Here is a 27,670-nt window from a genome sequence, read left to right on the forward strand (position 1 = left end):
CTTTAATTTTTCTTTTTTACTTAATCCACTCATACAAAGATAATGATTATACAAAATTACAATGTAGTTTTAAAGTGACTTGACATATCAATTGTTTTGTTTAAAAGTGAAGATTACAATGTTTACTGCATTTGGGATACCCCAGTAGGTGACCTGTAAGTTTCCACATTCAGAATGTATTCTGAAGATTATCATAGATATTATTTTTTATGTACCAGAATTTTGTTAAATGACGCAAAAAAAAAAAAAAAGAGAAAATGATTTATCAAATCATTTCTATTGCACACCCTTCCCACTAAATTAATATTTTTTGTGTATCAGTATTTTTTGTTGAATGATGCCCCCCCCCCCCCCCCCCAAAAAAAAAAGATTTATTAGATCATTTCTGTTGCACCCCCATCCTACTAAGCTATAATAATAATGAAAATATACTTTCTTTCTTTCTTTACTAAATAAAGAACCAGACTCAAAATACAAAATACAGTTTAAATTCTCAGTTCCTCCCAAACAATTTTGATTTAATTTAAAAAAAATATATATATCACATACATATACTGTACATTTTTATTAACTCTCATATCTATGTTAAAATAAATTTTAATTTAGGTCTTGCAATCATACAAAATTTTAAAAATATCTTTCAAGGTCTGACAGTTGCAACTAGCCATTATATGCATTTTATATACATGTATTTTTATATCAATTTGTTGAATTATTTGATGCAAAGTTGAAATAAATGTTTGAAAAACTTGAAATCTTCTGTATATATTTAAAACTGCATGATTTGGGGAATTTCTCATCCTATTTCCATGGAGTTCCTTCTTTGTTGTAAAAAAAATAACAACGCCATCATTCAGTTTACATTTAGTTACAAGTGATTACCTTGTTCTTATGAGCGATCTGAATTTTTCTTTCCTAAGGATTATCTATGAACATTTTCTTTAGTTCCAGATATATAGAATTGAAGGGGAGGGGGGTTCAAAGACAGTTCATCTTCATGACAAGAGGTTTACTTTGTCAATCCACTTAGTTTCCAACTTTCCATTCATTTTCGTCACAACCATTGCACATACGGAAATGAAATTTGGTATGCAGATTTATCAGATAAATATCTAGGTCAAGTTCTGTTTTGGGTACGATTGTGCCATTTTTGACAGAGTTGTGCCCCTTGGACTTATAAAAATTCCAATTTGCGGGAGGGGGGCATAAGTGTTTTACAAACATCTCGTTAACCTAGCTTCAAACAGAAAACAAGAAATGTATGTTTACTTTCTAAATACCTGGTCACTCTATTAAAAAATCTTTTGTCACATATTAGCATTAGAGTGGTAGTGTTCATCCCTAGATGCATCATTCATACAAATTTGGTCCAGGTAAGGTTTATAGATACTTGAGAATTGACTGCTCCTAAAACTAGGATGCTGATAATTTTGGCGCAAGGGGTATACAGTGACAAAACTCGCAGCTTGAGAAAAAAAAACACACACACCAATGGACTTCTACTTTCTGTTTATTGTAAAAATATATACTCACCATCACAGATATAATGTTACAGTGCTACAATTTGGAATGCCCCAACATCAAAAGGCTAATGCTTTAAATTCAAATACATAATATCACTTATAATTTTACAAGTAAACAAACATATAATTATTGATATATAATCATATCATTTGAATCATAAATACATAATTTTACATTAATCAGTAAAATGCTTAAAAATAGATGATAGTCATTCTCTAATATAATACCATTACACCCTTTATTAATACTACTTTGTAAATACATAATTTTAAATGAAATTTCAACACTCTGAATGAGTTTCACAGAATCATAAATCTATGACAGAGAACATGTTTAGCGATAGGCAAGGCATATAAGGATAAAAAAAAACAACAAAATTTTAATTGCAACATTTTTAATTTTGAAAGCTAATACACTGTATCTCAAACAATGTCTTGTGTATTTTTTTTGTATTTGTAATGTCTTCTGTGCTCAAAAGTTTCACATGCCTTCTAATAACTAGCCTAAGTTCCATTGTAGATATTGTAACAGAGAAAAATATCAATCACTTCACAAAGTAATGGAATATAGCATAGGCAGTAAAACGTATACTTGAACATGTAAAAGAAATTAATATCATTCTCCAATAGTTATTTGGGAATTAAAAAAAATCATAAACTTAGATATACATCTAACATTTCTACACGTCAAGTTAAATAGAGTGCCAATACTGAAAAAATTAAAGTCGTATATTCACTCATAAAAAATGGAATTCAATTAAACATTTTCACAGCACCAAGTATCAGTTACACGTGTATATCAGGGATGTATATACTAAATGTTAGTATATACATGTACATAACATTATATGTCTCTGCATGGTTACGTCCTTCAAGGCGAGTGGTTTACAAAATGAAACAATGTCATAACGCTGCAGAGCTAAGTATTACAAAGGTTATTAGGTCACAAAATAAAGTTGTTATCAACTATAACTATGTGAAATTATATTGATAGCTGGAATCAATATGGTCAGCACCTTAAAACTTTAATTTGGATAGATCTTTTTTTTTTTTTAATCAATTAAAGGAAGGTACAGATTTAAAAAAAAAATAAGTTATCTGTTTCATGCCTGCATAAAAGTCAGCTAGCTCATTCATAAGTGGATTGTTTTTCATTTTTTTTAAAGGAATTCAACAATTTAATCAACTTACAACATTAGTAAGAAGGATTTTTGCGAGAATCAATTTCATATATCAGATAAAAGTTCTATTGTATTCACCTCTGATACAATTTAAAGTATGTTGGAATTCTTCTGAGAATGTCATTGACATTTAATTGATATTTAAATATTGATTCAGATTGTTATTTAATAAATATACATAACAAAATATAATAATATATATAGAATATGGTAACCTTACATGTTCCTTTCTGCATGAAAGAATCTTAAGATAGTTCCAGTTCTTGCAAACAATAATGGTCAAAGATTAATACAGATTAGAAGAAAAATTCAGCTCCCAAAAATATGACTTATATGCAAGTATATACTAACAGATATATATAATTTTTAATGCAACATATTGATCTATTTGTAGAGCTGTTTATCACAGAATTAATTGTGGCAACAATCAATTTCACAGTTCATGTTATGGAGTTTTTCTCTATCCTCAACCTCCTATTAAAATCATAGGCCTGTTTTTCATTTTAGAAATGTTCAACATCCCTGCATGTTGTTTCTTCTTGCGTTTGACAGCTTCCTCGATGACCTGCCAGATTTCCTCTTCCCCCGCCCCTCCCCGCAAAGCATCCCTCAGGGAAACCTCGGAATTTCCAAACAAACACACCTTTAAGTTTCCATCAGCTGTGACTCTGAGTCTATTACAGGAGCCACAAAAATGCTCACTCATGGAGGTAATGAATCCTATCTGTCCCTCAAAACCTGGTACTTTGTAAGCTTTGGAGGTATCATTTGCCTGGTCACTCATTCTTTGGAGATCTGGGTAACTTGTTTTAATAGTGTCAATCATTTCCGCATAAGACACCATCTTCTTGAAATTCCATTTGTTTCCATCAAATGGCATGTATTCAATGAACCTAATATCAACGTTCTTGTCTTTTGTTAGATTGACAAAGTTAACTATTTCCTCTTCATTGACACCTCTCATAACTACACAGTTCACTTTTACTGGACTGTAGCCCAAATCTAATGCAGTATCAATACTGTTCATCACACGCTCCCATCCCTTTCTCCTTGTAATGAACTCAAATTTTGCTGGGATTAAGGTATCTAAGCTTATATTTATTAGATTAAGTCCTGCTTCCTTCAGTTGAGGTAATTTCTTTCCTAGGGTTACTCCATTTGTTGTGATTGCTATGGTCTGCAGACCATATTCATTTTTGAAGGAGTTGATCCCTTGAATAATATCTACAAGATCTTTTCGTACTAATGGTTCACCTCCTGTCAAGCGAATTTTGTTGACTCCTTGCTTCATAAACAGTTCTGCAATGTGTATAATTTCTTTGGTAGAAAGTAACCTCTCCTTCGATGTTAAATCTACCCCTTCCTCTGGCATGCAGTATTGGCATCGAAGATTGCACCTTTCACTTATTGAAATTCTAAGATAGTTATGATGTCTTCCAAATAAATCTGTTAAAACTGAAGTTTTCTTTGACTTGGATTCAAACTTGGAAAGTTTTTCTTGTTCCAAGCAAGTGGTATGTTGTGTACGTTTCCCTTCTATTCTAGTTGATGCCGTGTGACCTATTCGCGTTTGAATATTCCTAAACACTTTGAAAAATTGTCCCCTCATTGTTGAATTGCAGTTTTGTGACAAAACCATCAGAACTCCAGTTAAAATATAGGACAACCGAAAAATCTAAATTTAGGTCAGCATCTTTTTATCTCCTCTCAGCTTCGTTTCAAGTTAAGCCATCAGGGGCCTATAAAAGAATGGTCTTTTTCAATGTCAGTAATGATCAGGCATTGGCAAATTATCGAGTTTCTCTTTTTCTGCACACATGCAGCTGAAATGCACTATGTCAACAATCACCTAGGTCAAAGTGAAAGTGAAAGTTGCTAGTAAAGATTAAGTCGTTCATAAAATATTTCGCTCATTCAGAAATTCAATATTTAAAGAATTTTTACTCCATATAAACAGTAAATATATCTATTGCAAAACTTTTATGGTTCTATATGCTTTCCTTTTGTATCTTCAAGATGAATAAAACTCTATAACTTCTCAGTTTAATCTACTAAGAACGAGTAGGACACTAGGTGTCGCTTCTGTATGCCCGCCATGAATATTTTGTTTAACTTGGATCCACAATGACGAAAGGCACATTTTGTATGAAACGTTCTAGCACCTTTCCTTAAAAGCAAAAGAGAATATTTGGTAAGGATGGTAATTTGTAGATGTGAATGAAATACAATAGTTTTTATTTCTGTGCTTTTGGAAGGCGTGTGTAAAATAATTAAAATTTGAAATTCTTCAAACTGTCATCTGGCCAAAGATGTACAAATGAAGTTGAAGCAGTGCAGAAGTTATATGTGATTAGTTTAAATGTTTGTTTTCTACATTATAAAACCTATTTAGAACATGTAATAATTTCATTGATCAATATCATGAACACTGAAAAGATCCGAGGTGTCAAGTATAATGTGGAGGAAATTCGAGTTCTTTTGTTTATTTTGTAGCGCACTAGCTGCAAAATACTGTAGCTCTCTGCTTGGGGACAATCGGAGAAATAAAGCAGAGAGCTACAGGTCCAAGTATTGTAAAAACTTTCAATTTTCGCAATTGTTTCATGGTCTCTCACTTTGGGCTATATATGACGTACTACACAAAAATCTTGTTACCTCTGTTATATGACCCTGACCTTTAAAACGCTTTAAAAATAGATGAAACATGCGGTGTTATGTTAACAGGTCTGCAATTTAGTGGTACAATGTTGAAACTAGTTATTTACTTGCACTATTTACTGTGTTGGTGTTAATTTATATATTTGCGATTTTAATATATTTGATTTACCTACATAGCTTTATTTACCTAGTCTTGAAAGTGGACTTTTTATACCAAATATTTTTTGAATTCGAATTTTCATTTCGTTTACACATTCTTCATTCAATTTGCCACATGCAATTCATTGAAATACATTTCCTGTCTCTTCAGAACTCATTTTCTTAATGTTTTATGCACAGATTAAAAAGATAATGACATAAATTGTTTTTCAGGAGAAAATTATTTTTTCTAATAAAATTAATATTAGATTTTGTGGGGTATTTTCACTGTGTGTACTTGTCTTAAGAAGACGCTCATCATTTGACACTGACATTTCTGAAATTCTGTTATTGATATACTTGAAATAAAACATTTCACTAAAATTAGACAAAAGCTAAAAAAATCTTTTAAACATATTTATGATATCAATACCTCCATCTGGATATTTGACATCTACATTATAAGTGTGCTGAAATGAAATCTAAAATAAACTGTTGATGTAATGATAGTGTACAATCACTAGATTTAATTTACCTACCTGAGGTAGCTTTTTTTAGCTAAAAAATTGATTTATTTCTATTAAAAAGCATTTTTCTCAGGGTGTGCAGAAAATATCATTTTGATGCAGTGATCATTTTCAACTTTGAACTTATCTGAAAACAACTCATGAAAAATCTTTCTTGGAAAAATGTCTTTTTCTGCGCAATTGCAATCAAAGTTCTGAAAGTTTTGGGGCTATGTATGACAGTTAGAACAGTTACTCCTTGAATGAAATGACATTACAAAGAAGTCTAGTTCCAGTTAACACGATAATAGGTCGGTAATTGTTCAGCACAGTGTGAAGTAATCATACTCAGTCATGCCTCACCGCGCCCAATAGAGAGGACAGTTAACCAAACAATGGAATTACTTATTTTGCTAAATAGCTAAATAAAGCTACCTGAGGTAGGTAAATAAAGCTACGTAGGTAATTCTACCTATGTAGCTAAATCTAGTGATTGTACTGCACCTGGTTAAGATTGATATATCCCATTATGAAGCATGTATTTCACAACGCTCCTTAATACAGTTTTATACTTTATCTACCTTTGAACAGTCCAAAACAGCTCTTTATGGTTCTAGAACTGATTGTGGGTTTAAAACCAGGTTTTACATGTCTCTGGTTCAAATAATTCCATTCTGACATCCATGTTGAAGATCGTGTGAAAAATCATCTTTCAAAGAAAATATGCTTGCCAGAAATAGAAGTAAAATATATGGTAAATATCGTATTTTAAAGGCTGAAAAAATACAAAATACAAGAATAATACCCGAAGTGAGCGACCAAAAAATCGGTGGTGTAAATCGAAGATTTTACAATGCATGGATCTGTAACTCTCTGCTTTATCTCTTCGAATTTTCTCAAGCAGAGAGCTACAGTTCAGCAGCTATAAATTTTGATAGTGCGTTTTATCATAATAGTCACCAGTCAGGATTATAACAAACAAAAGCAAGAGATAAATAAGATCCAAGGTATATATGTTTTATATTGTAATCAAGAAAATATTTAGCCAAAGAAATGTGTGTTTCCATTTGTTTGTTACTTCTGAGTCCATATAGGTTTTATTTACAATGGACAAGATGCATGAATTTTATACTGAATGTTTTTATAAGTGTCTTAAAATTTATTTACATTGCATTTGCCATAACTGGATGTACAAATATATTGAATTTCTCCCCTACCACCAAGTTGACTGATTTACTAGTATTAATTATGAAAGAAGAGAAATAGATTTTCAGAAGATGTGATTTTCAGGTATGTATTAAATTTCTGCCACAATGTTAATGTAAGAAGATACCTATTTTGTAAGATTTTTGAACTGAAAATTTGTGAATTTCCATTTAATGATTTTGATCGAAGAACAAAAGGAAACACACATTTAATGGGCAAACAGAAGAAAACTAAATAGTTTTCATTTTCTTTCTTTTCAGATTACAGAGGATATCCAAGGATTCGTTAGACATAGCTGTTCATTTGATTGCATAATGCAAATCATGCCTTAAAAGATGTGAAACTACTTTCATTACCACAATTCTTTATCAACTTTGAAAGAAAATGTCTGAGAAATACCATAAAGATGGTTTATACCGATGGAAAAGACAAACAGACAATAAAGTGTATTCCAGATCACAGAAAGTGGCCACCACCAGTGATATTCAAAACTGGATTCAGAGAGTCGAAGATGCCTCACAAAGAGCCGCAGAGAGTGTATTTCAGGGAAAACCATCGAGGCATCAGTCGGGGAAACGATCTGCAGTTCTACAGACTGTGGACCAACTACGGGAACATGACACAGCTCTGACGGAGGCCCAGGATCTTCTGTCTCAGTGGATGGAAGACAAAGTCCGTCTAGACGTGGATGACAGCGGAGGAGACGTCTACACGGATGATGCTCTGTATCAGAGAACACTGGAATCTAAGGTCAAGAAGGAATGGGATCACATGCTGGATAACAACTTTCGAACCGGTTGACATGCCAAGAGTAGTGAAAGAAGACAAGTCTGATCCGTATGCTTTTCTGGATAAAATGGATGAAAAGGAGGCAGTGGATTCAATCATTGAGCATATGTTGAATAAGAAACTAGTGAAAGAAGCTTTTACAGAGGACCTTGGGCTGGATGAGTCGTCAACTTACAAAGATCCCAGAACGAAAATGGAGCTCCGACATAAACAGGTGAAAGAGAACCGTGAGAAAAGAGAAAAACAGTTAGAGATGAAAAGGAGGGAACAGCAAGCTAGAAAAACAGCTCAAAATCATGCAAAATTAATGATTATGAAGGAAGAGAAGGACAAACTAATTAAGGCTAGACAAGAGGAGATGAGTATCAAAAAAGAAATGGCTCGAATAAGGAAAGAAATGCAGGAGGAAAGACAGAAGCAGAAAGAGGCTAAAAAAAGTGAAGAGACTGAGAAGAAAACTGTGATCTCAGAAGCCAGACTTCTGGTTGATCAGCAGAGAGAAAAAGAAAGAGCGGAAAGACTCCAAAAACAATTAGAAATGGAAGAAAGACAAAAGGTTCTGATCCAGAAAATGGAGGAAATGGAGATTCGAAGAAAAGCTAATGAACTGAAGATTTTACATAATTGTTTTAAAGCCTGGTACAATGTTGTGTTAGAGAGACGGTTACAGATTGGGAAAGCCAGGGCTCTATCTGATTGGAAGCTCCTCCTCAGGGCCTGGAATGGATGGAGGTCTGTGGTGAGGTCAAAGAGGTTAGAGATGGAAGCAAGGCAGCATGAAATTGATGTGATCAAAACCCACAGAAACAACCAGAGAGCAGAAAACCACCACAGAGTTGTATTACTTAGGAAGTATTTTTTGGCCTGGCAGGTGTGGGTTAACCAAGAGCAAGAGAGGAAAGAAATGAAAAACATGCAAGAGGAAACAAAGAAGAAAATGGCAGTATTTCTAGAAGCTGCACAGGAGGGGAAGCTATGGACAGGAGCTCAGGATGACACTAGTGTATCTCAAGACTTAAAAAAGGTGAATGTGGATGATTTTTTCAACACACAACCAAAGCGACCTTCCAGTGCTTTAAGTACAGTGTCCTCTGATACGAACATCTCACACAAACAGAAAATATCTCCTCCAAGCAGAATTCCTACACAGGCATGGCAAATAAACAAGAGACATTTAAACTTAACTCCAGAAGAAATAGGAAAGCTAGGAGGAGAAGGAGAAAATTTGGCCGATCAGGAAAAACCAACAGATGTACAAGTCAGGAAGAGGTTTGGAACACAGCCATGGATGAACACCAAATACATTACCAATAACTTTGAAAATCGACACAATTCTCAGCAGAAGATCATTAAAGAACAACAAAAGCAGCTACAAGAACAGAAGAGAATGATAGAGGATTTACAGTTCGCTCAACAGAAACAGATGCTTCAGCAGCAGGCAGACACTCAGAAGGAAATTCAAAACTTGTTAGATAAACAGCCATTATCAGAAAGTGTGTTGAAAGAGAGAGGATGGCTCTCAAAGCAGCCAGAGACTAACAAATCTGAGACAAGTGTAAAAACTCAAGGAAATAGAGAAAACCACAGACACCCACCTGAAACAGATAGATCTAGTGTAAATGATGGTGAAAGAACAAGTAGATCCAGTGTTTCCTCAGCTACATCCACTTCTGTCAAATCCAACAGCAAGTATCTAGCCCTGCAGAAAAAGATGGATGAAAGAGCAGCTGAGAGGGCCAGACTGAAAATGGAGAGGGAAGAAAAAAGGAGACAGATGGAGGAAGAAAAATTAGAGAAGCTGAAAGCTGAGGAAGAGGAACTCATCAGAAAGGAGCAGGAGGAGAAAAAGGCTAGGATTGCAGCAACCCAAGAGAAAAAGAAACAGGAGAAATTACGAGAACAGAGAAAACTGGAACTGGAAGAGAAAATGAAGAGGCTGACTGCCTTGGCAGATGAACACTATCTGAAGTCATTGCTGAAATATAAGGGGATGCTTAGGTTTAAAAAGTTGGTGGAAATGGCAAGACAAAATGAAGTGAGAGCTGTGAAGCACTGGAGAGAATGTTTGAAGAGGAAAGTTCTGAGGCAGTGGAGAGATAATGTGGAAGACATTCTGAAGGAAAAAGAAAAAATGGCTGACAAAATGTTTGAGTATTTACTGATCAAAAGATGTTTCAAAAACTGGAGACTGGTGAAGAACCATGTGGAAATTCTTGAAGGAAGGGCAAAACGTTACCACAACAGAAATCTGAAAAATAAAATCTTCCTAACATGGCGTGAATGGGCCCAGCAGGAAAAGATAGACAATATTGAGAAAGAGAGGAGAGCAAGGGAGCATTGTATCTGGAGTTTGAAATCCAAGTACTTTCATAAGTGGAGAAGACATCCAGAAGAACTGAGGAAAGAGAGGGAGCGAGAAAAACGGAGGAAGGACATGAGATTGACAGTGGCCGCTCTCCTCCCAGACTACGAGGGGGTAGGGAGAAAAAGTCAAAATGTGAAGGAGGATGTGGATTAAGGAAAAAATTATCATTCCATTCAATAATGTTATTTGTTCAATGTTGAGTTTTTTGTAGTACATTACAGATTTAAATTTATAGTGCATAATTTATTTAAATCAGTTTATAAAGTGTACATTTAATGTCAATTAACCAGATTCAATAGTTATGAAATTAGTTTGTAAAAAATGAAATTGGCACATTTTTATGTTTTATAGACTTCAGAGGAACTCTGTAAATATGATCAATCATTGTGGGCATTATTTTGCATTTTGATTTAAGATTAATTGCACCCCTTACATACAGGAAAACTGTAAATCTATCTGTCTAAATTCAGGCTGTTTTGTTACCAAAATATGATATATATTTTTAGCTCACCTGAGCCGAAGGCTCAAGTGAGCTTTTCTGATCACATTTTGTCCGTCATCCGTCCGTCTGTCCGTCCGTCCGTCTGTCCGTCTGTAAACTTTTCACATTTTCGACTTCTTCTCAAGAACCACTGGGCCAATTTTGAGCAAACTTGGTACAAAGCATCCTTGGGTAAAGGAGAATTTAAATTGTTAAAATGAAGGGACATATCCCCTCGCAAGGGGAGATAATCAAGAAAAGACAAAAATAGGGTGGGGTCATTAAAAAATCTTCTTCTCAAGAACCACTGGGCCAGTAAAGCTGAAACTTATGTGGAAGCATCCTGGTATAGTGTAGTTTTTAAATTGTTCAAATCATGACCCACGGGGGAAGGGCGGGGCCACAATGGGGAATCAAAGTTTTACAAAGAAATATATAGGAAAAATCTTTGAAAATCTTCTTCTCAAGAACCACTGGGCCAGAAAAGCTGAAACTTATATGGAAGCATCCTGGTATAGTGTAGATTCTAAATTGTTCAAATCATGACCCCCGGGGGAAGGGCGGGGCCACAATGGGGTATCAAAGTTTTACATAGAAATATATAGGAAAAATCTTTGAAAATCTTCTTCTCAAGAACCACTGGGCCAGAAAAGCTCAAACTTATGTGGAAGCATTCTGGTATAATGTAGATTCTAAATTGTTCAAATAATGACCCCCGGGGGATGGGTGGGGCCACAATGGGGAATCAAAATTTTACATAGAAATATATAGGAAAAATCTTTGAAAATCTTCTTCTCAAGAACCACTGGGCCAGAAAAGCTGAAACTTATGTGGAAGCATCCTGGTATAATGTAGATTCTAAATTGTTCAAATCATGACCCCCAGGGGAAGGGCGGGGCCACAATGGGGTATCAAAGTTTTACATAGAAATATATAGGAAAAATCTTTGAAAATCTTCTTCTCAAGAACCACTGGGCCAGAAAAGCTGAAACTTATGTGGAAGCATCCTGGTATAATGTAGATTCTAAATTGTTCAAATAATGACCCCCGGGGGAAGGGCGGGGCCACAATGGGGAATCAAAGTTTTATATAGAAATATATAGGAAAAATCTTGAAAATTTTCTTCTCAAGAACCACTGGGCCAGAAAAAGTGAAGCTTATGTGGAAGCATTCTGGGTAGTGTAAATTCTAAATTGTAGGAATCATGACCCCCGGGGGAAGGGCGGGGCCATTATAGGGAATCAAAGTTTTACATAGAAATATATAGGAAAAATCTTTGAAAATCTTCTTCTCAGGAACCACTGGGCCAAAAAAGCTGAAACATATGTGCCCATGGAAGGATCATGGGATAGTGTAGATTTCAAAATGTCTAAATTATGATCAGTGGGGTAGGGTGGGGATGCATTATGTATAACAAGGGTGAAATCTGGTAAAGAACAGAATGGTCAAAGCTTCTCAGGTGAGCGATGTGGCCCATGGGCCTCTTGTTTGAAGTATGAGATGCATGTTTAAATATGAAACTGATTGACAGCTATACATGTGTTGTATACAAAAATGCATTTAAGCATGCAGTTTTTACATCTGGTTTATAAAAAAAACATGAGTTCTGTGAAAATAGCAAGTGGATTCTCTGCAATGAATGTCAGAGCATATGTTGTTTAATTTTATGAAATTTAATGTTTATTTGGCCCATTGTGCATTAAACAAGCTCAAAGGAAAGGAATGATTTAACATGTTTGGGAACATTTGTCTTTTCTTTTTAAGTTTCATTGAATACAGATATAGTAGAAACTTGAGTAATAGAACTATTGTTGATGAATAGAAAGTCTAAGGGAGACAATATTTCTCCATTATACATGTATTATCTTCAACAAAATCTTTTTTTTCTTCAAACTACAAATCTCTTGAAGTTCATTAAAATAAGATATTTTCATTATCTTTTTGAATTCTTTTTTGTACAGAACACTTCATTTGTAAGTCTAAACAGCTATTGACTCGACTTTTACAAAGACTAGTTCTTTGAGAAGGTTTCTTTATTAAGTTCCAAGTCGGGTATTACCATGATAACAGAAAGCCTTCATTTTTGTGAGTTCGTAATACATGTACTCTGTTATTTTGTTATTAAAGAGGATAAGAAGCATATGTTTTGATTCTCTTTTTGGAATTTCATTACCAAAATTTCGTTGACTTTCATGTAATTCTGATGGCAACATTACTGCTAATATTTTGATAGCTAAAAGATTTAAATTGGCCAGCCCCCGAGGTTATTGTAGTGTTAACATAACTTATCAGCAGGCACACGTAGCAACTTGCTTCCAAGTATGGGACTTAGTTTTTTAAAATACCAGGAAAATTAACAGAGGATTTTAAAAATGCTCTGAGATGTTTTTGTTTTATTAGCAGTTCAGTGCATTAAAAAGCTTATCCTTACTATGTTTTAAATGGGGTCAATGAAATGAAGTTTAAAGGAATTTCAAAACATGTCCAGCGTCATGAAAAAACAAAAACATCAATATTATTTTGTGTGAATGGTAAAGATCATTAGGGAAAAAGTATTTCATCCATTATCTCTTGAAGAGGGGATAATCCAAGAAAAACACATCTTTCAAAGAATTTTATCTTGACAATTATGTCAACTATTCAAGGGACCATTCACTTCAATGAATAGAGGAGACTCTCACTATCTTATAATGGCATATATGTCTGCAATGTTGAAAATTGGCTTTTAACAAAACGATCAATTATCAAGACATGTTAATAGAGGACTTTGCATATACTTGTATGTATATACATGCATGCATGAATGATTGGGGTTATAACAAGACAATTGGGTCCTTTAAATTTGTACGTACCAATACTTCAATCATTAGCTCAATTCTGAGAGGGGTTAAAGGTTTGTTTGGTGAACTCAGTGTCGACAAGTTTATAAGGGAATTTTATGAACATGGTCATTTCAGAAGGTAATTAAATCTTAATTAATCATATGTAAAGAAAGGGGTTAGAGAATAATCAATGCAAAAGTAATTGTCAATGAATAGATTGTAAAATTTCAATTGGGGATATCATTTTTAAAAAATCTGTATTTTCCAGCACATGCATGTCATGTTCAACTGATTTTGAATATACATACTGTACCCACAACATCGTGACATATAGAGCAGTATATAGTTTGGTTTTATTTTTCACAGGAAATGATGAGCAAACAAGTTGATAGTGTTAACACAAATTATGTGATATTGTTTATTGATACAACAAAAGTGAAATAACGCATATCCTGTGCAATGTTTATCATTGCTTATCTAGAATACGTATGAAGAGAGTGTTAAATCAGTCGCACATTCTGGAGTGTAGTATGAGTATGTCGCTTTGTAGCAGGTATTGGATTTGGCCTGGCATTTATTGGGTAGGATGAGAGGATAGATTAAGGCTGTTCTAACATGGGCCCTCCACTTAACACGTTCTTAAGATCAAGGGAAAAGTTAAACACCCGCTATAACAATAACTTGTGAACAATGTGTATTGATAAAATATCCCATGTCCTTTAATAATTGTCCACTGCAAGCTTGGACACATGAATATTGCCGTATATAACATGGTTTGGTAACTTTCTTTTGGGGGTAAAAGTCAGGCGGGTTTAATTCGCTAATCGCTGTTTTCAGTCTGTGGGATAATCCCACTAAGACCACACTCATTTAGCGATGAGATCAGCGAGACTGTTAACAGAGGACTGATGTCCAGTGTCTTTGTTTCATGAGTCCTTGGTTTTAATCCCCAGGTTGTGTAATGTGAAGAATTTTCTGGTCCCTGGTCACTCTGGATGTACTATAGCCATGTCATGGGCGGGATCAGGAAACCCCATACAAAGTAATGTGCCAGGTAAGATGATTATTTTTTCTCTCTTTTTTTAATAAAATGTGTAGATTAGTTATGAAATATTTAATACTGTGAAATCACAAATTTTTGTGGGGGGTTAATTTTCATTGTTTTCAAGGTATGAAGAGACCTATGAATTCATGCCCACCATGAAATGTAAAATAATTACTCTACAATCATCCATGATATCAAATCCCCACAAACCAAGAGTTTTTCCTTAAACCACAGAAAACTGACCCCACAAAAATATGTGATTTTACAGTATGTATATATTAATTGATTAATGTTCTGTATAATTAATATATGAAGTAATGTAAGTTAGTTCTTCTTTATCAAGTTGAACTTGTATATAAATACGTGTTATGGGTTTTGGTAATAATTAAAATTTTAAAAAGTATTTTTAAAAAATATTTGCTAAATTTAAAAAAAAAATCTCTTTTTCAAATTTTTTAGGATTTATTAAAGAAATCTTCAAAATGAAAGTATCCTTCTAGCATTTTAAAAATCTACTGTAACAGTGTAGTTGTGTGAATCAACTCTCAAAAATGAATATTTTAGATGTATGAAATAAGTGAGAGTATGTTCTGAGATAAATCAATAATTTATTCCAAGATCAGTTGCTTATGTATTGCTTTATAAATTGAAAAAGTAAATACATGCATTAAACCTCTTTCATTGTTCACAACAATGCCTAGTTATATATATATACAAGTCCTCCTTTCTGAATATATCATTGAGATAGCTATTCTGAATATGTTTGTTTTTTAAATTTTAAATACCATGCAGAAATTGTCACCTGAAGTATTGTAGACACTTGCCATTCTTAGGTCTGTAGGAATGTTTGACAGAAAATCAAAAAGAGCGACTTGATAATAATACCCTCTTCATTGCTTCTGTTTGACATATTTTATGAGCTAGGCTTTTTGAAAATTTGTTAACAACTATTGAATGTTGACCCTTATTTTTACCCCCTAGTTGTGTCTAGGGTCCATTTTTCTGGTTGAATTTTGATAAATTAATCAATAGTGAAGATTGACGTATCTTAAAAATAATAGACGTCAAGATCGAGTTACATGGATATTTTTTGTCTTCACAAAATTAGAAATAACAACTTCTGTATTTTGTACTGTTTCTGCATGATTTGTAGTAGCATTTCATAAATTGTATCAAAGAAACCATGATATTAATGTTTAGATATTGACTTTGTTGTCATTTGAGCATTTTAAATCCATATGGATGTAAAGTTTCTAATACTTGTATATAAGGCCATAAAACAACATATAGGTTAATCATCCACTATTATCTTCCTATGGAGTATATTTGAGGCCTTTGTACACAATGTACCGAGGAGATCTGCGAAGTTCTGCATAGAAAATGATGATGTTTATCTCGGTAATGATAAGTAATGGCCCTTTAATGTTTAAATTTCCGATTAATTGAGATGTTTGCCTTGAATTGTGTTGTCCCTGTATGTGATTAATTTAGCTCTGTTGGTTCATTGCACAAGAGGGTAGGGAACTGTGATCAATTTCAGGTAAGACAAGATTTTTAGAAGCAGATGGTTGTCTTTGATTAGGCCTTAGTTACCTGTCCATATGTTTAGAAGTAATGTATAATCATAGCATTCTGTCAGGTATATTTTTTACTAGAATGATGCATTTATAAGAGAGCTGTACAGATGTATTCAAGAGGCTGTTAGGGGGTGGGGTTGGTGCAAAAATCATTATTAATCTCAAGTCCACTCACAAGCTTGTGCATTTGTACAGCCAACTTGTGCCAATATTCACCAATATAAGTTCAATAATCCTATAATATTGATTAAATCCAGTAACATCAACATGATCAAAGCAAACGTCTTATCCATAAACTGTGTTATATAGCCATTAAAATTAATCCCTTTCAAGCTTATTGCAGAATTTGGTCAAATATGTTATGCATTGCTCTCTTTTAGTTTTCTTTTCAATGAAATGAACATTAAAGACAGTGTTTAGTATGTGTTGCATATAGGTAAATGGAAAGTAAATATGACTATTAATCTATTATGCAGGATTGCTGTGAAATAAAATGACAGGCATTGTTAGCTTTAAAAAATATTAATGCAGCACAGAAAAATAAACTAGTGAACAATATTTCTTTGATGTATCCATGAAAAAAGTGTAATCTAAAGCTGAATTCCTGAGAATATACAAAATCCATCAATGATACCTTTATTTTATATAATGGGCCATAGTAAAAATATAATTGTCATTTAAATATCTGGATAAAATGTAAGCAGCTTTATTAGAATATTTAAAACAAGAAACAGAAACAGTGAGAGAAATAAGATGGATGTGATAAGACAGTATTTTAGTGAGTCTTCGCACGTTTAGAGAATACAGTTCTAATGTCGGGGTTTTTAGGATTAATAGAGACACCTTTTCCTTACAGCTTGGATAACATATGCCACTTAATCAGAAATTCCTGTTATCATTTCAGATTATCAGAAGATGCTACAGAGTAATCTTCTATCATCAGGTATGTGTTACTTCTTATGTGCACTTCTTATCAGCTAAAACAGTTTGTTCTGCAGAACATATGTTTATACATCAGTGATGTCATTCTTTCATGTAAAACACCATCTTAGCCATTGTGTGACAAGAAGAGTTATAAAAGAATCACTTTCAAACTGGAAAAGATAGTCATTTCGTTTCCCCCTCCCTCAACACACATATATCAAAGAGAACTGAAGACACTGGGGGGGGGGGGGGTGTTAAATTTTCAAGGATTGATTAAAAATGTTTTGAGGAGCTTTCAGGGCTTCAGTTTTAATGTATGGGTTTCTCTAGTTTATTCTTTTGATGTCCATTTTCTTTTCATTTGAAAATTGGTAATGCAATATCAAGATATTAATATAAAGCTAATATTGAATAAAAAAAATAACTAAGATATTGGTAAGTGTGGGAGGGGGGGGGTTTGGGGGAAAAATAGAAGGGTATCACATATTTAGAGTAAATTGCTTCCACACATATATTTTGATATTTACAGTACATGTATGATATTTGCCGTATCTTGTAGGCTGGAGTAGCAGAGGAGGATCAGACAGATACAATAGTTATTCCCACCCCAAGAGTCCACTCTCCCCCACCCCCCAGGACTCCCTCACAAACGGACTCGGTGGATATTCCGACTCGGTCCATCGACCTCATTATCAGTCATACAGACCATCTAAGTACGGAATAACAGATTCAACATATCTAGAGAAAGACTTTAAGGAACTGTCGGCAGAGGATACTTATAGCTACCCAAAGTATGACAGCACGGTCAGTAAGGATACGCTAGAGAGACCAAGATATGACATCAAAGACACGCTTGACCGCCCTCACAAGTATGACTCCTCTAGTGAATTGTACCAGAGAAAGTACTCCAGTTATTCTGTGTCACATGGAGAGGACATTGACGGTCCAATCAATGACAGTAATTGGGCCTCGCCCCCTAAATCTACCCCCTCGGATATTCCGAGTTCTGTCTACACAGCACCTGTGAAGTCCCGGTCTTCTGTGACTGATGGAGCTGATTATATCAGGGACAGTAGGAAGTCCTCAACTCTGTATGAGGATAAGTATTACTCTGACAATGATGCCGTGACTCGGAGCTCTAAATCTCGCTCCAGGTACGGAGGTGATTTGAAGTATATGACGGGAGATTTGAGGCAGTGGCAAAGAGGACATATGGACACATATAAAGAAAGTTCCCCAAGTACCCAGGTAAAACTTGCTCTGCTGTATTGGAAAGGGAAGGGAGGGATTACCAGTTCAACTGTCAGTTATCTGTAGTGACCATTGAAATGGCTATGATTTTTACTGATTGCTATATATAGCAGCATGTACTATATCATAATTTATGTAAATTAAACACTGTACTTATAGATCTGGCCAAGTATAACTAGCACAATAGTAAGTATAGGGACTTGTATGTATACTGACATCTGTGATTGCAAAACTATTTTTAAAACTATAGTTTTTGTATAATCATGATAATGTGTTGCTCATGAAATCATCACAGCCATAGTAATAAAACTGGCTGTGTCTACATCATTCATTTCTCAAAATTCACCTCAGAGTAATGCATTCTCACGAGTGCTTTCAGCATGAGATTTGACAACCAATGAAATTCACTGATTGAATGAAATACTGACCTTTAACCTCATTCCAAGTCACTTCTCTTGATTGTGTTTTTCATCAAATATATATTGAACTACTGAAAAAATTAAGGAACACTATTCAGTTGAATGCACATTTACCAACATTCACAGAATATATAGGCATGGAAGCACATAATTATATGCAGGCTTAATTGATATGAAAAAATAAGATTTAGATATTTAAATGTAATATTCAAGAAACACAGGAAATTAAATGAATAAAAACATTAAAAAAAGAGAAAATTTTTGAAAATGTAAAAAGGGGAATAACTCTTAACTTTAAAAAAGAATTTAGAAGTCAAAAGTCTGATGACTAACTGCCATTTTATCCCCAGCAAAGTTCCTTAGACTCGCCATACTGGACAAATACCAGAGGCTTCACATACAGTGTAGGTATCAGTACTATCAGTACACTGATTATCACTGCGAATCTGGCTTTATTCAGTATTGTTTAATTTCACGTAAAGGAGATTAATATAGATTGGATTTAGATTTTTATTTTTACATGTGTATACTTTTTTTTCCATTGAAGGAAAGGTTTTTATTTATAAGTTAGGTTGATGCTTTTTATGTTAAGGTTCTTTTAAAGTGTGATTATTTATTTCTTTAAAAAAGTAAGCAATTTTATTTTATTTAGAACTTTAAGTAGTTTTGGGTTATTCTTATTTAGACCATTTTACATTTTATCGGGCTTTTTTTTTAAAGAAAAATTTTAAAAGTAGATTTGGCTTTGAATGAAGTCCTTGTCTGGTTTTAGTTGTAGAATTGTAGCAGTTTTTGGACTGAAAATATCTTTATATTTTAAAAAATTAGCATTAGACTAGTGTATTTTAAAACATGGTGAATAATTTTACATCACATGAAATGCATGAAAAAAGTTAGATGAAAAGTGGAATTGTTTGCTTTACAGTAACTAATAAATAATCCATTTTTTAACATGTATTATAACATGTATATTAACTTTTAATAACTCTCATAAGTTAACATTTATATTACAATCTATTTTTTCAGGGAAATTCTAAAGGTGAAACCAATGGAGGCTTTGACTCTCTGTTTAAAAACATAGACGATAATCCCAGGAAGTGGGCGTCGGTCAGTAGAGCAGCTGATGACATCATCAAGGAAAAGGACACCCTCATTGAAAAGTTTGTCAGCTTTTATTTCAAAATTCAATTTTAAACAATGAAATCTTCATTTGTTGATTTTGTTCTTTTCTAGGATTTTTTGTGCAAAAATTATTTTTTGATGGAGAAATGGAAATTTTGTTTGCAGGTTGAAGATGCAGGTGATGAGGCTAGAGGAAGACAACAAGCAGTATGAAGGGAAACTCAAGAGAGCAGTACTGAATGGAGAGGGGGGAGAGGGGGAGGCCTATAAACAAATACAGGTAGGAGTACTGAATGGAGGGGGGGGAGGCCTACAAACAAATATAAAACTGAATTTAAACAAATACAGGTAGGAGTACTGAATGGAGGGGGGGGAGGCCTACAAACAAATATAGGTAGGAGTACTGAATGGAGGGGGGGGAGGCCTACAAACAAATATAGGTAGGAGTACTGAATGGAGAGGGAGGAGAGGGGGAGGCCTATAAACAAATACAGGTAGGAGTACTGAATGGAGGGGGGGGGGAAACTACAAACAAATACAGGTAAGAGTACTGAATGGAGAGGGGGGAGAGGGGAGGCCTACAAACAAATAGGAATACTGAATGGAGGGGGGGGGGAAGGGAGGCCTACAAACAAATACAGGTAGGAGTACTGAATGGAGAAGGCAGCAGAGAGGTGTGCTACAAACAAATACAGGTAGGAGTACTGAATGGAGAGGGGGGGGGGGAGGGAGGCCTACAAGCAAATACAGGTAGGGGGATAGAAAAAATACAATTTCTAATTAGCTTGGGGTTGGTGTGGGATACAAACAAATACATGAAATTTTGGGGGTTGGGGTGGGCCTGGGTATGAGTATGGGGGGAGGGGTTACAAACAAATACAGATAGTAGGGGTTGGCAAAGGCAGCATGTGGAGAGGTGTGCTACGTATAGTTAGAAGGGATGGGAGGCATACAAATAAATACATATCAATGTATGTATGATAATGAAATTTTTTTTGAGCAGATTTAGAGTTTATGGCACTATAAAGCATTTCTTCATATACAAGGTTATTAATATGTTTTAATGTGCAAAATAATTGTAGGAACTTGAACTCAAGAATGCACAATTAAAAGCTGAGAATGCAGAAATTAGAACCAAGAAGAATGCCGAGTTGGATGAGTTGGAAATGAAATTAGGGTAAGATAATAACTGCTTCATCAGATATAGGATCTTGATTGATATACTGCATTTCAAATTTCTTGAGCATTGAACTGCCAATTGATTGTTACCATAATTATATCTATCTTCTTAATGCCTGCCTGCATATCAGGCTAGAGCTGTCATTTACATGTAAGAAAACATACAGCAATTTTCTCTTGTTGTGCCATGCAGGGCCACAGAACAGGAAGTAGACCAGCTGAGGGCAATCCTGAGGAAGCGAGGGTCAGGTCCAGAATACTCAGACTCACAGGTAAATTCTCCAGAATACTCAGACTCACAGGTAAATTCTCCAGAATACTCAGACTCACAGGTAAATTCTCCAGAATACTCAGACTCACAGGTAAATTCTCCAGAATACTCAGACTCACAGGTAAATTCTTAACCTAGAAATTGTTGTTGTTAGTATTAAAATCAAGAAATAAGCAAAGAACTGATGTTCAAATTTGAAACCTGACTCATGTGTAGAAAAATGTGGTAAAATGCAGCTGATGGCCATCAAATAATTATTTGGTGGCCGCTAGATAAAATATTCTTTCTACCTGGCACTTACCGGCTTCCATACAAAATACTTATTGGTAAAAGAAAAAAAGCCTACAAGATAGGATCAGACTTTAAACATTTTTAAGGTAATGTCTAACATATACTGTAGTACAGTAAACATGGGACCTGTGAATTTAATTCGCTATATCCGTAATTAGTTATATCCGTATAACGAATTCGTATAACCATATAGAGCGAATTCGCAATATGCATGTTTTCCTTCAAGTATTACTACCAAATATGTTAGGAAAGCAAATATTACGAAACATACCTTTGATAACTAAGGTTTTATTATGAACTGCATTTTATATACAAATAATTTAATTTTATTGTAGTTTTATGGTTGATTTCCGAAAAGGAACGCATAACATTTTGTATAAGAGGAAATACCTGACAACCAGCATAAGATGTTTGATCAATCACAGTCCTTGGGAGATGGAAAAGGATTTAATGAATGTACCTTTAATTTCAAACAGTTACTCGATCTTACCTCATGTAAACAAGCATCATGGCTGCTATCTATGTATCAGTTTTTACCTCCTAGCTTCCCATCACTTCCGTTACTAGAGGAAAGCGGTAAATTTGAACTCATAAAAACAACACAATTCTACATCCAGTTGAATAATTATTTTAAAATTAAATTTGGTTTTTGCCTTCAGAGGAATTTTTAATAATTTTTTTATCCATTGCATTGCATGAATCAACATTTTTAGAAAAAAAAAGCCAGTTCAATTCATCAAATTTTGAGATCTTTGAAAGTCTTTTATAAACTATGTAAATTTGATATATCAGTACACCCGTAAATTCACTATATTTGTTCGTTATAACCATAAAATTTTACATTGCCAAGGACTAGGGTTTGACTGCTCAAATTTATGAAAGATGGTAAATTTCAAACTGGTCGTGTAAATAAAATAAATGAACTTATATATTCTTAATCAATTCATTTATTGTCGATGAAAAAATAAAATTGAAACGTTTAACCACATAAAATCAAATATAAGATGTGATGTGTACCATTTTCCTAGAGAGAAACAATAAGCTATTTATAATTCACGGAAATGGCTAGTTAGTAGTTACGATTGTCATTTCAAAGTTTACGTTTACGACATCGGTAAACCATCTAAAAAGATAATTAATTAACTAAAATTTTTACTATACTTTAATCTCTCTGAACATTTTTAATGGTATCAATATTAATATTGGATAAAAGTTGATCAAATTAGGACTAAACACGACAAGCCACATGTACAGTGTATATGACCTAGTTTTCACGTTTCACATGTGCTAGAAAATTTCGTTATAATTTAGATATGGATTCTTATCATCTGCAAAGAAAAAAAGAATTATAAAGTATTTTGTACTTTATATGAAGTATTTTGTATTTATATATTTTTTCTCTAGTTTGGTCAGGGCTAGTGGTTAAAGGGTCAGGTCTAGTAAAAAATTGCCAGAGTAGCAGGAGCTAGTATTCCAAAAGCTTAAAAAGGTAGGGCTATAATAATTCGCTATATCAGTATTTCCTTCCTACTAAACAAGTTTTACTGTGCAGTGGAACTTCAGATATCCGGATGCTTCAGTATCCGGATGATTTTTCATTGGAACAGAATTTTTTAATGTTATTTTGTCTTGTTTAACTAATTTTTTACACATAGAAGAACAATTTGACTGGGAACCATCATGTGAGGCTCCACTGTAATAATAATATACTGGATAAATTATGTTATAATCCATGTTTTCTGCTGCTAGGGCAGAAATGTAAATCAAGGTGGAAGATACAGTATTAAGATATTGACTTAAACTCTAGGCATTCTTAGTTCTCTGTGAGCAGTAAATATAATCTTGTGTTGTAGTTTTATGAGCTGGAGAGAGAGAAGGAGGACTGGAAGAGGAAATACCTGGAGATGTTTGATAATCACAGTCAGATGAAGGAAAAGCTGGACGAATTACAGAGTTATCTGTCAGACCTCCCCACAGTAGAGGAAAGCATGAAAAACGTCCAAGAAATATCCTTTATCACAGATTCATTATTGCCTCTAGAAGATTTCTTTATTCTTTTTATATCCATTGCATGGCATGAATCAACATTTTTAAAACCTCAACTTTAAGTGCTTCAGTTCTACCTGATTTTGATATCAGTGTTTGTCTCATACAATAATTTCTTGCACAAACTGTTTAGAGTGAACAGATTTATGAAAATGGTAAATTTAAAAACTGGTGAATATTAATCATGTAAGCATAAAATCAAATTTGAAGATGTGATTCTCTTGAAGATTTGTAGAACATTGTCATACAAATTAGTTACATGTATCTCCTTAACTGAGGCCACCTTCAGAGTTTAAGGGAGAAGACCCAGTTTCAGGAGGGCCGCATTGAAGAGCTCCAGCAGAGATTTTACTATTCCCGAAGTCCAGATACAGGAGCTGGCAAAAGGTAGGACATAAATTACTTATTGTATGTGAAGTATCCTTTCAACAAATTTCTTGTGTGCATGCTGCATTGATATATCACAAACAAGAAAGAAGGGACTTAATTTACTTCTGAAATATTTTCAGGAAAAAAGATTGGCTGGGCAAGTAGCTGTTGTTACGGGGGAGATAGACAGGATAAAATCTGAGGGGGAGGGGGCGGAGCTTCACAGGTGTGAGGAACAGCTACAGAGGGTCAAACATGAGAATGAACGTCTGGCCATAGACCTGGACAAGGCTAAAAAGGTAAGGCTTAATTAACCTTGACAAGGTTTAAAATGCTAATGAGAAGTCTTAACTCCTACATGAAAAAATCATTTTGCAATTTCCAAGGTCCAGGGCAGACACATGAAAACGAAAATCAGCATTTTTGACTCATTTTTCGATAGTTGCGATAAAATCTAATCTATGGATATCGCGTATCAGCAATTGTCTGTGGTAGAATACTATATCTAAAATTCTACATATTTAATCCCTTTCACATATATTGGTCAGGACTTTTATTCAAAACATGTTTAAACACAGTGATTACAGTACCCCCCAAAAATTGAAATATTCTGCAATATATATATATCTTTAAATTGATTTACGTTTTTGACATTTTGTGCAGATAGTCAGAACAAAATAATTAAGAAAATGGAATTTGATACAAAATACTAGTACATTAAAACCTTCCCAAATGTGAAAATGATACACTGTTCCTGTATTTCAAGAGATCTTAGACGAATAAAAGAGAATATTTTTTTCATTTTCAGTTTGAGGAAATGCTGTGAGAATTTCTATGTCTGAGTCACGATTAAAATATTAAGACTTTTATTCGTAATTATTTTGTTCAGTTTCACATTTGACTTTTAAGATCTACAGTTTTCGGAAATTCTGTAAGAATTAGAATGGATACATTATCAATTTTCAATTAAAAATTATAAAACACAAACAAATCTTTTCGGAAGGGACCATTCTTTATGCCTCTTAATGTATGTTATCTCAAACGCATGTATTACAGCAGCAGCACATTTCTCCACGACTTCGCTCAAATATTCGTTGTCCGCGACGCCATTACCTGACACTATCGATCTTATCAAACTTCCTTGAAAAAAGAGCGCACTCAAGGGAAGCTACTCTAGATCATGGAAATAGTTGCGATAAAATCTATGGATATCGCGTATCAGCATCGGCAAAATCCTAATGACGGAAAATTCATAGCCGGCAAAATTACTCGTACAGGCGGTTAACTTTGCCGGTTGCCGGCTCTTATTGAAAACACTGATATATAAAAAAATGATAGAGTTTTGATGAATTCAGAACTGATTTCAGAACTATTTTGTGCCTAAGTTAGGTATTGGGTAATTAATACAAGGTCTTACATATATTTAATTAATCTACATGGATTACTAATTTTCTTGTAATTCTTAAGCTGTTGGAGGTAAGTCACCGTAAATTGCGACATTCGGAGGTGAAGCATCAGAACGAGGTCAAACAGCTACAGGAGAGACTGACCCACGAGGAAGAATCGGTGGGGGCCCTGAGGGGGGACTGTAGAGTAAAGGAGGAAAACATCAAAAAACTCAAACGATCCATGAAAGAGGTAAAGAGTAATAGTGACTTTAAGTTAGATTATTGCACAGGTACATGGTGTGATTGTACATATTGTAGAATTTATTGATTAAAAAATATCGGCTTTCGTAAAATATCTTTTATTTCAAAATTTTGCGGAAAGGTTTTTTTACACAATGGACATTGATTCTTATTCTCTAAGTATGAATACCGCAGGTGATTTATTAAAGATTAATTAGTCTATAACAATAAATTAAATGTTAATATTTGTGATTTTGTAGCTGAGCAGTAAAAACCAGGACTTGATGGAACAGATCCTGATCATAAGGGAGCAGCTGAAAACTCTGGAGGAGCAGGTGGCGGATGAGAATCAGAAAATCCAGCGTCAGTTTACACAGGAGCTGAGTATGTGTTACCACGAGCTACAGTCACTGGTACAAGTCTGTGTTCAGCGAGCAGAGGGAAACGATCCAAACATGTCCCTACTACTGGGTGTCCGAGGTAAGTGGGGGTCAGCATGTAAGATTTAAGAGATTTAAGGTGCCATACTGTATAAGGATGAGTTTAAAATCTTTTATCCTATTTTTTGTGAATTGCAAATTTTTTTATTGGCGTAGATAAGGGAGGTATTTTTTTAAGAATTTTACTATACATAAGAGATTTATTCACAGATATACATTTCATCTCTGTTCATAGGTTTTGTGTTTCATTGCTTATATAGTAGGCAATGTCTTCAAAAATCCTATGCCAAAATCTCTTTGACAGGTAATATTTCATCATTTTTTGTGGAACTCAATACCAACTTTTTATTTTCTCTACATATAAACAGCTACCTCAAAACAGTTGGAGACAGGACAAGCAAAATTTCAATTTTATGTAGCCTAAAGATAGCTGGCTACACACCCTGGTTTAAAAGCAATAAAATGGCAATGATTTAAGATGTCCAGAAGGTCTTTTTAACTTTTTTTTAATTGGAGCTGAGGGCAGTTAGATACTTGAGAGGTTTCTCAGTGTTCAAATCTTTTTATAATAAAAGTATCCTTGTGTTATTGACAGATAATATTTCATCACTCTCTCGAACTTATACACGTCTTTATTCTCTTTTTATAAACAGCTCCCTCTGAGTTGGAGACAGGACAAGCAAACAAAGAGCAGGAGGCCCACACCCTGAAGCTGTGTTACACAATGAGAGAAAGTATGCTGAGGACCTAGGGGACAATATGAACTGTGTCACCCAATGAGAGAAAGATCAAGGATCTAAGTGCCCTATTTGTAACAAGTACACTTAGGATCTTGAAGACTATAAAAAGTGATACTCAGTGAGAAAGAATTCCAAACTGCCATAACCTAAAAGTGTTTCCAATCAAGCCATGCCTTAGTGGTCATTTAAATTGACCAGTTTCTAGGGTATGAAAAGCTTTTTGATAATCAGCTGCCATATAGATTTTTGCTGGAAGTCAATGAAATTTTGGTGTGTTGGTTTTGTCCTCAAACATAAAACTGACAAGGGTATTTTGTTAAAGTTTATAAAGACTGCCAACATGCTGGTTTTTTAATATATTGAAATTTATCATTGTTAACCAAAGCAGCTTTAGGTCAATTTGTTGGGAGTCGAAGCTCAATTGAAATGTCATGTCAAGGCTACTGCATAGTGTTGTGATGATGGAAGATTTGTCTTAAATACATGTGTCCTTTCATGTCTTGAAATCCTAGTCTTAAATGTCAACTGTCTCACATGTTTTATGAATGTTTATGTTGTAATAGTAGCTTTGTTCTCAATGCCAAAACCTATATTTTGTATCAATCATATGGAGGGTAATATTATCACATGCTGCATTCCATATACTTTATCGTTTTATTTACTGTAATATGTCTTTATGGTGAAATCAGAGAAATCCAT

At 34.2% G+C, this 27,670-nt stretch overlaps 3 protein-coding genes across 3 annotated transcripts; 2 read left to right on the forward strand and 1 right to left on the reverse strand.

Annotated features, from left to right (window-relative positions):
- Positions 1-1,492: 1,492 nt before the first annotated feature.
- On the reverse strand, positions 1,493-4,568 carry LOC134256291 (molybdenum cofactor biosynthesis protein 1-like). The gene has a single exon (XM_062738948.1). It carries the CDS (start codon positions 4,341-4,343, stop codon positions 3,171-3,173), a length of 1,173 nt encoding a protein of 390 aa, XP_062594932.1. The 5' UTR covers positions 4,344-4,568; the 3' UTR covers positions 1,493-3,170.
- Positions 4,569-4,782: 214 nt separating this feature from the next.
- Positions 4,783-10,519, forward strand: LOC134256297 (coiled-coil domain-containing protein 191-like). The gene is given in 3 exon segments (XM_062738955.1): positions 4,783-4,895; positions 7,473-7,999; positions 8,001-10,519. Coding segments are annotated over 2 exon segments (2,922 nt in total). The 5' UTR covers positions 4,783-4,895; positions 7,473-7,596.
- Positions 10,520-13,292: 2,773 nt separating this feature from the next.
- On the forward strand, positions 13,293-26,982 carry LOC134256298 (uncharacterized). The gene is made up of 16 exons (XM_062738956.1): positions 13,293-13,807; positions 14,623-14,723; positions 17,196-17,234; positions 17,775-18,463; positions 18,626-18,652; positions 19,236-19,289; positions 19,912-20,045; positions 20,173-20,287; positions 21,090-21,184; positions 21,380-21,458; positions 23,602-23,754; positions 24,078-24,170; positions 24,271-24,462; positions 25,631-25,801; positions 26,052-26,271; positions 26,885-26,982. Exons 1-16 carry the CDS (start codon positions 13,599-13,601, stop codon positions 26,980-26,982), a joined length of 2,469 nt encoding a protein of 822 aa, XP_062594940.1. The 5' UTR covers positions 13,293-13,598.
- Positions 26,983-27,670: the final 688 nt, after the last annotated feature.

This window comes from Saccostrea cucullata, unplaced genomic scaffold (genome assembly GCF_032062105.1).
Source record: "Saccostrea cucullata isolate Sc308-1 unplaced genomic scaffold, CSIRO_AGI_Scuc_v1 ctg1579, whole genome shotgun sequence".
Lineage (NCBI taxonomy): Eukaryota > Metazoa > Mollusca > Bivalvia > Ostreida > Ostreidae > Saccostrea > Saccostrea cuccullata.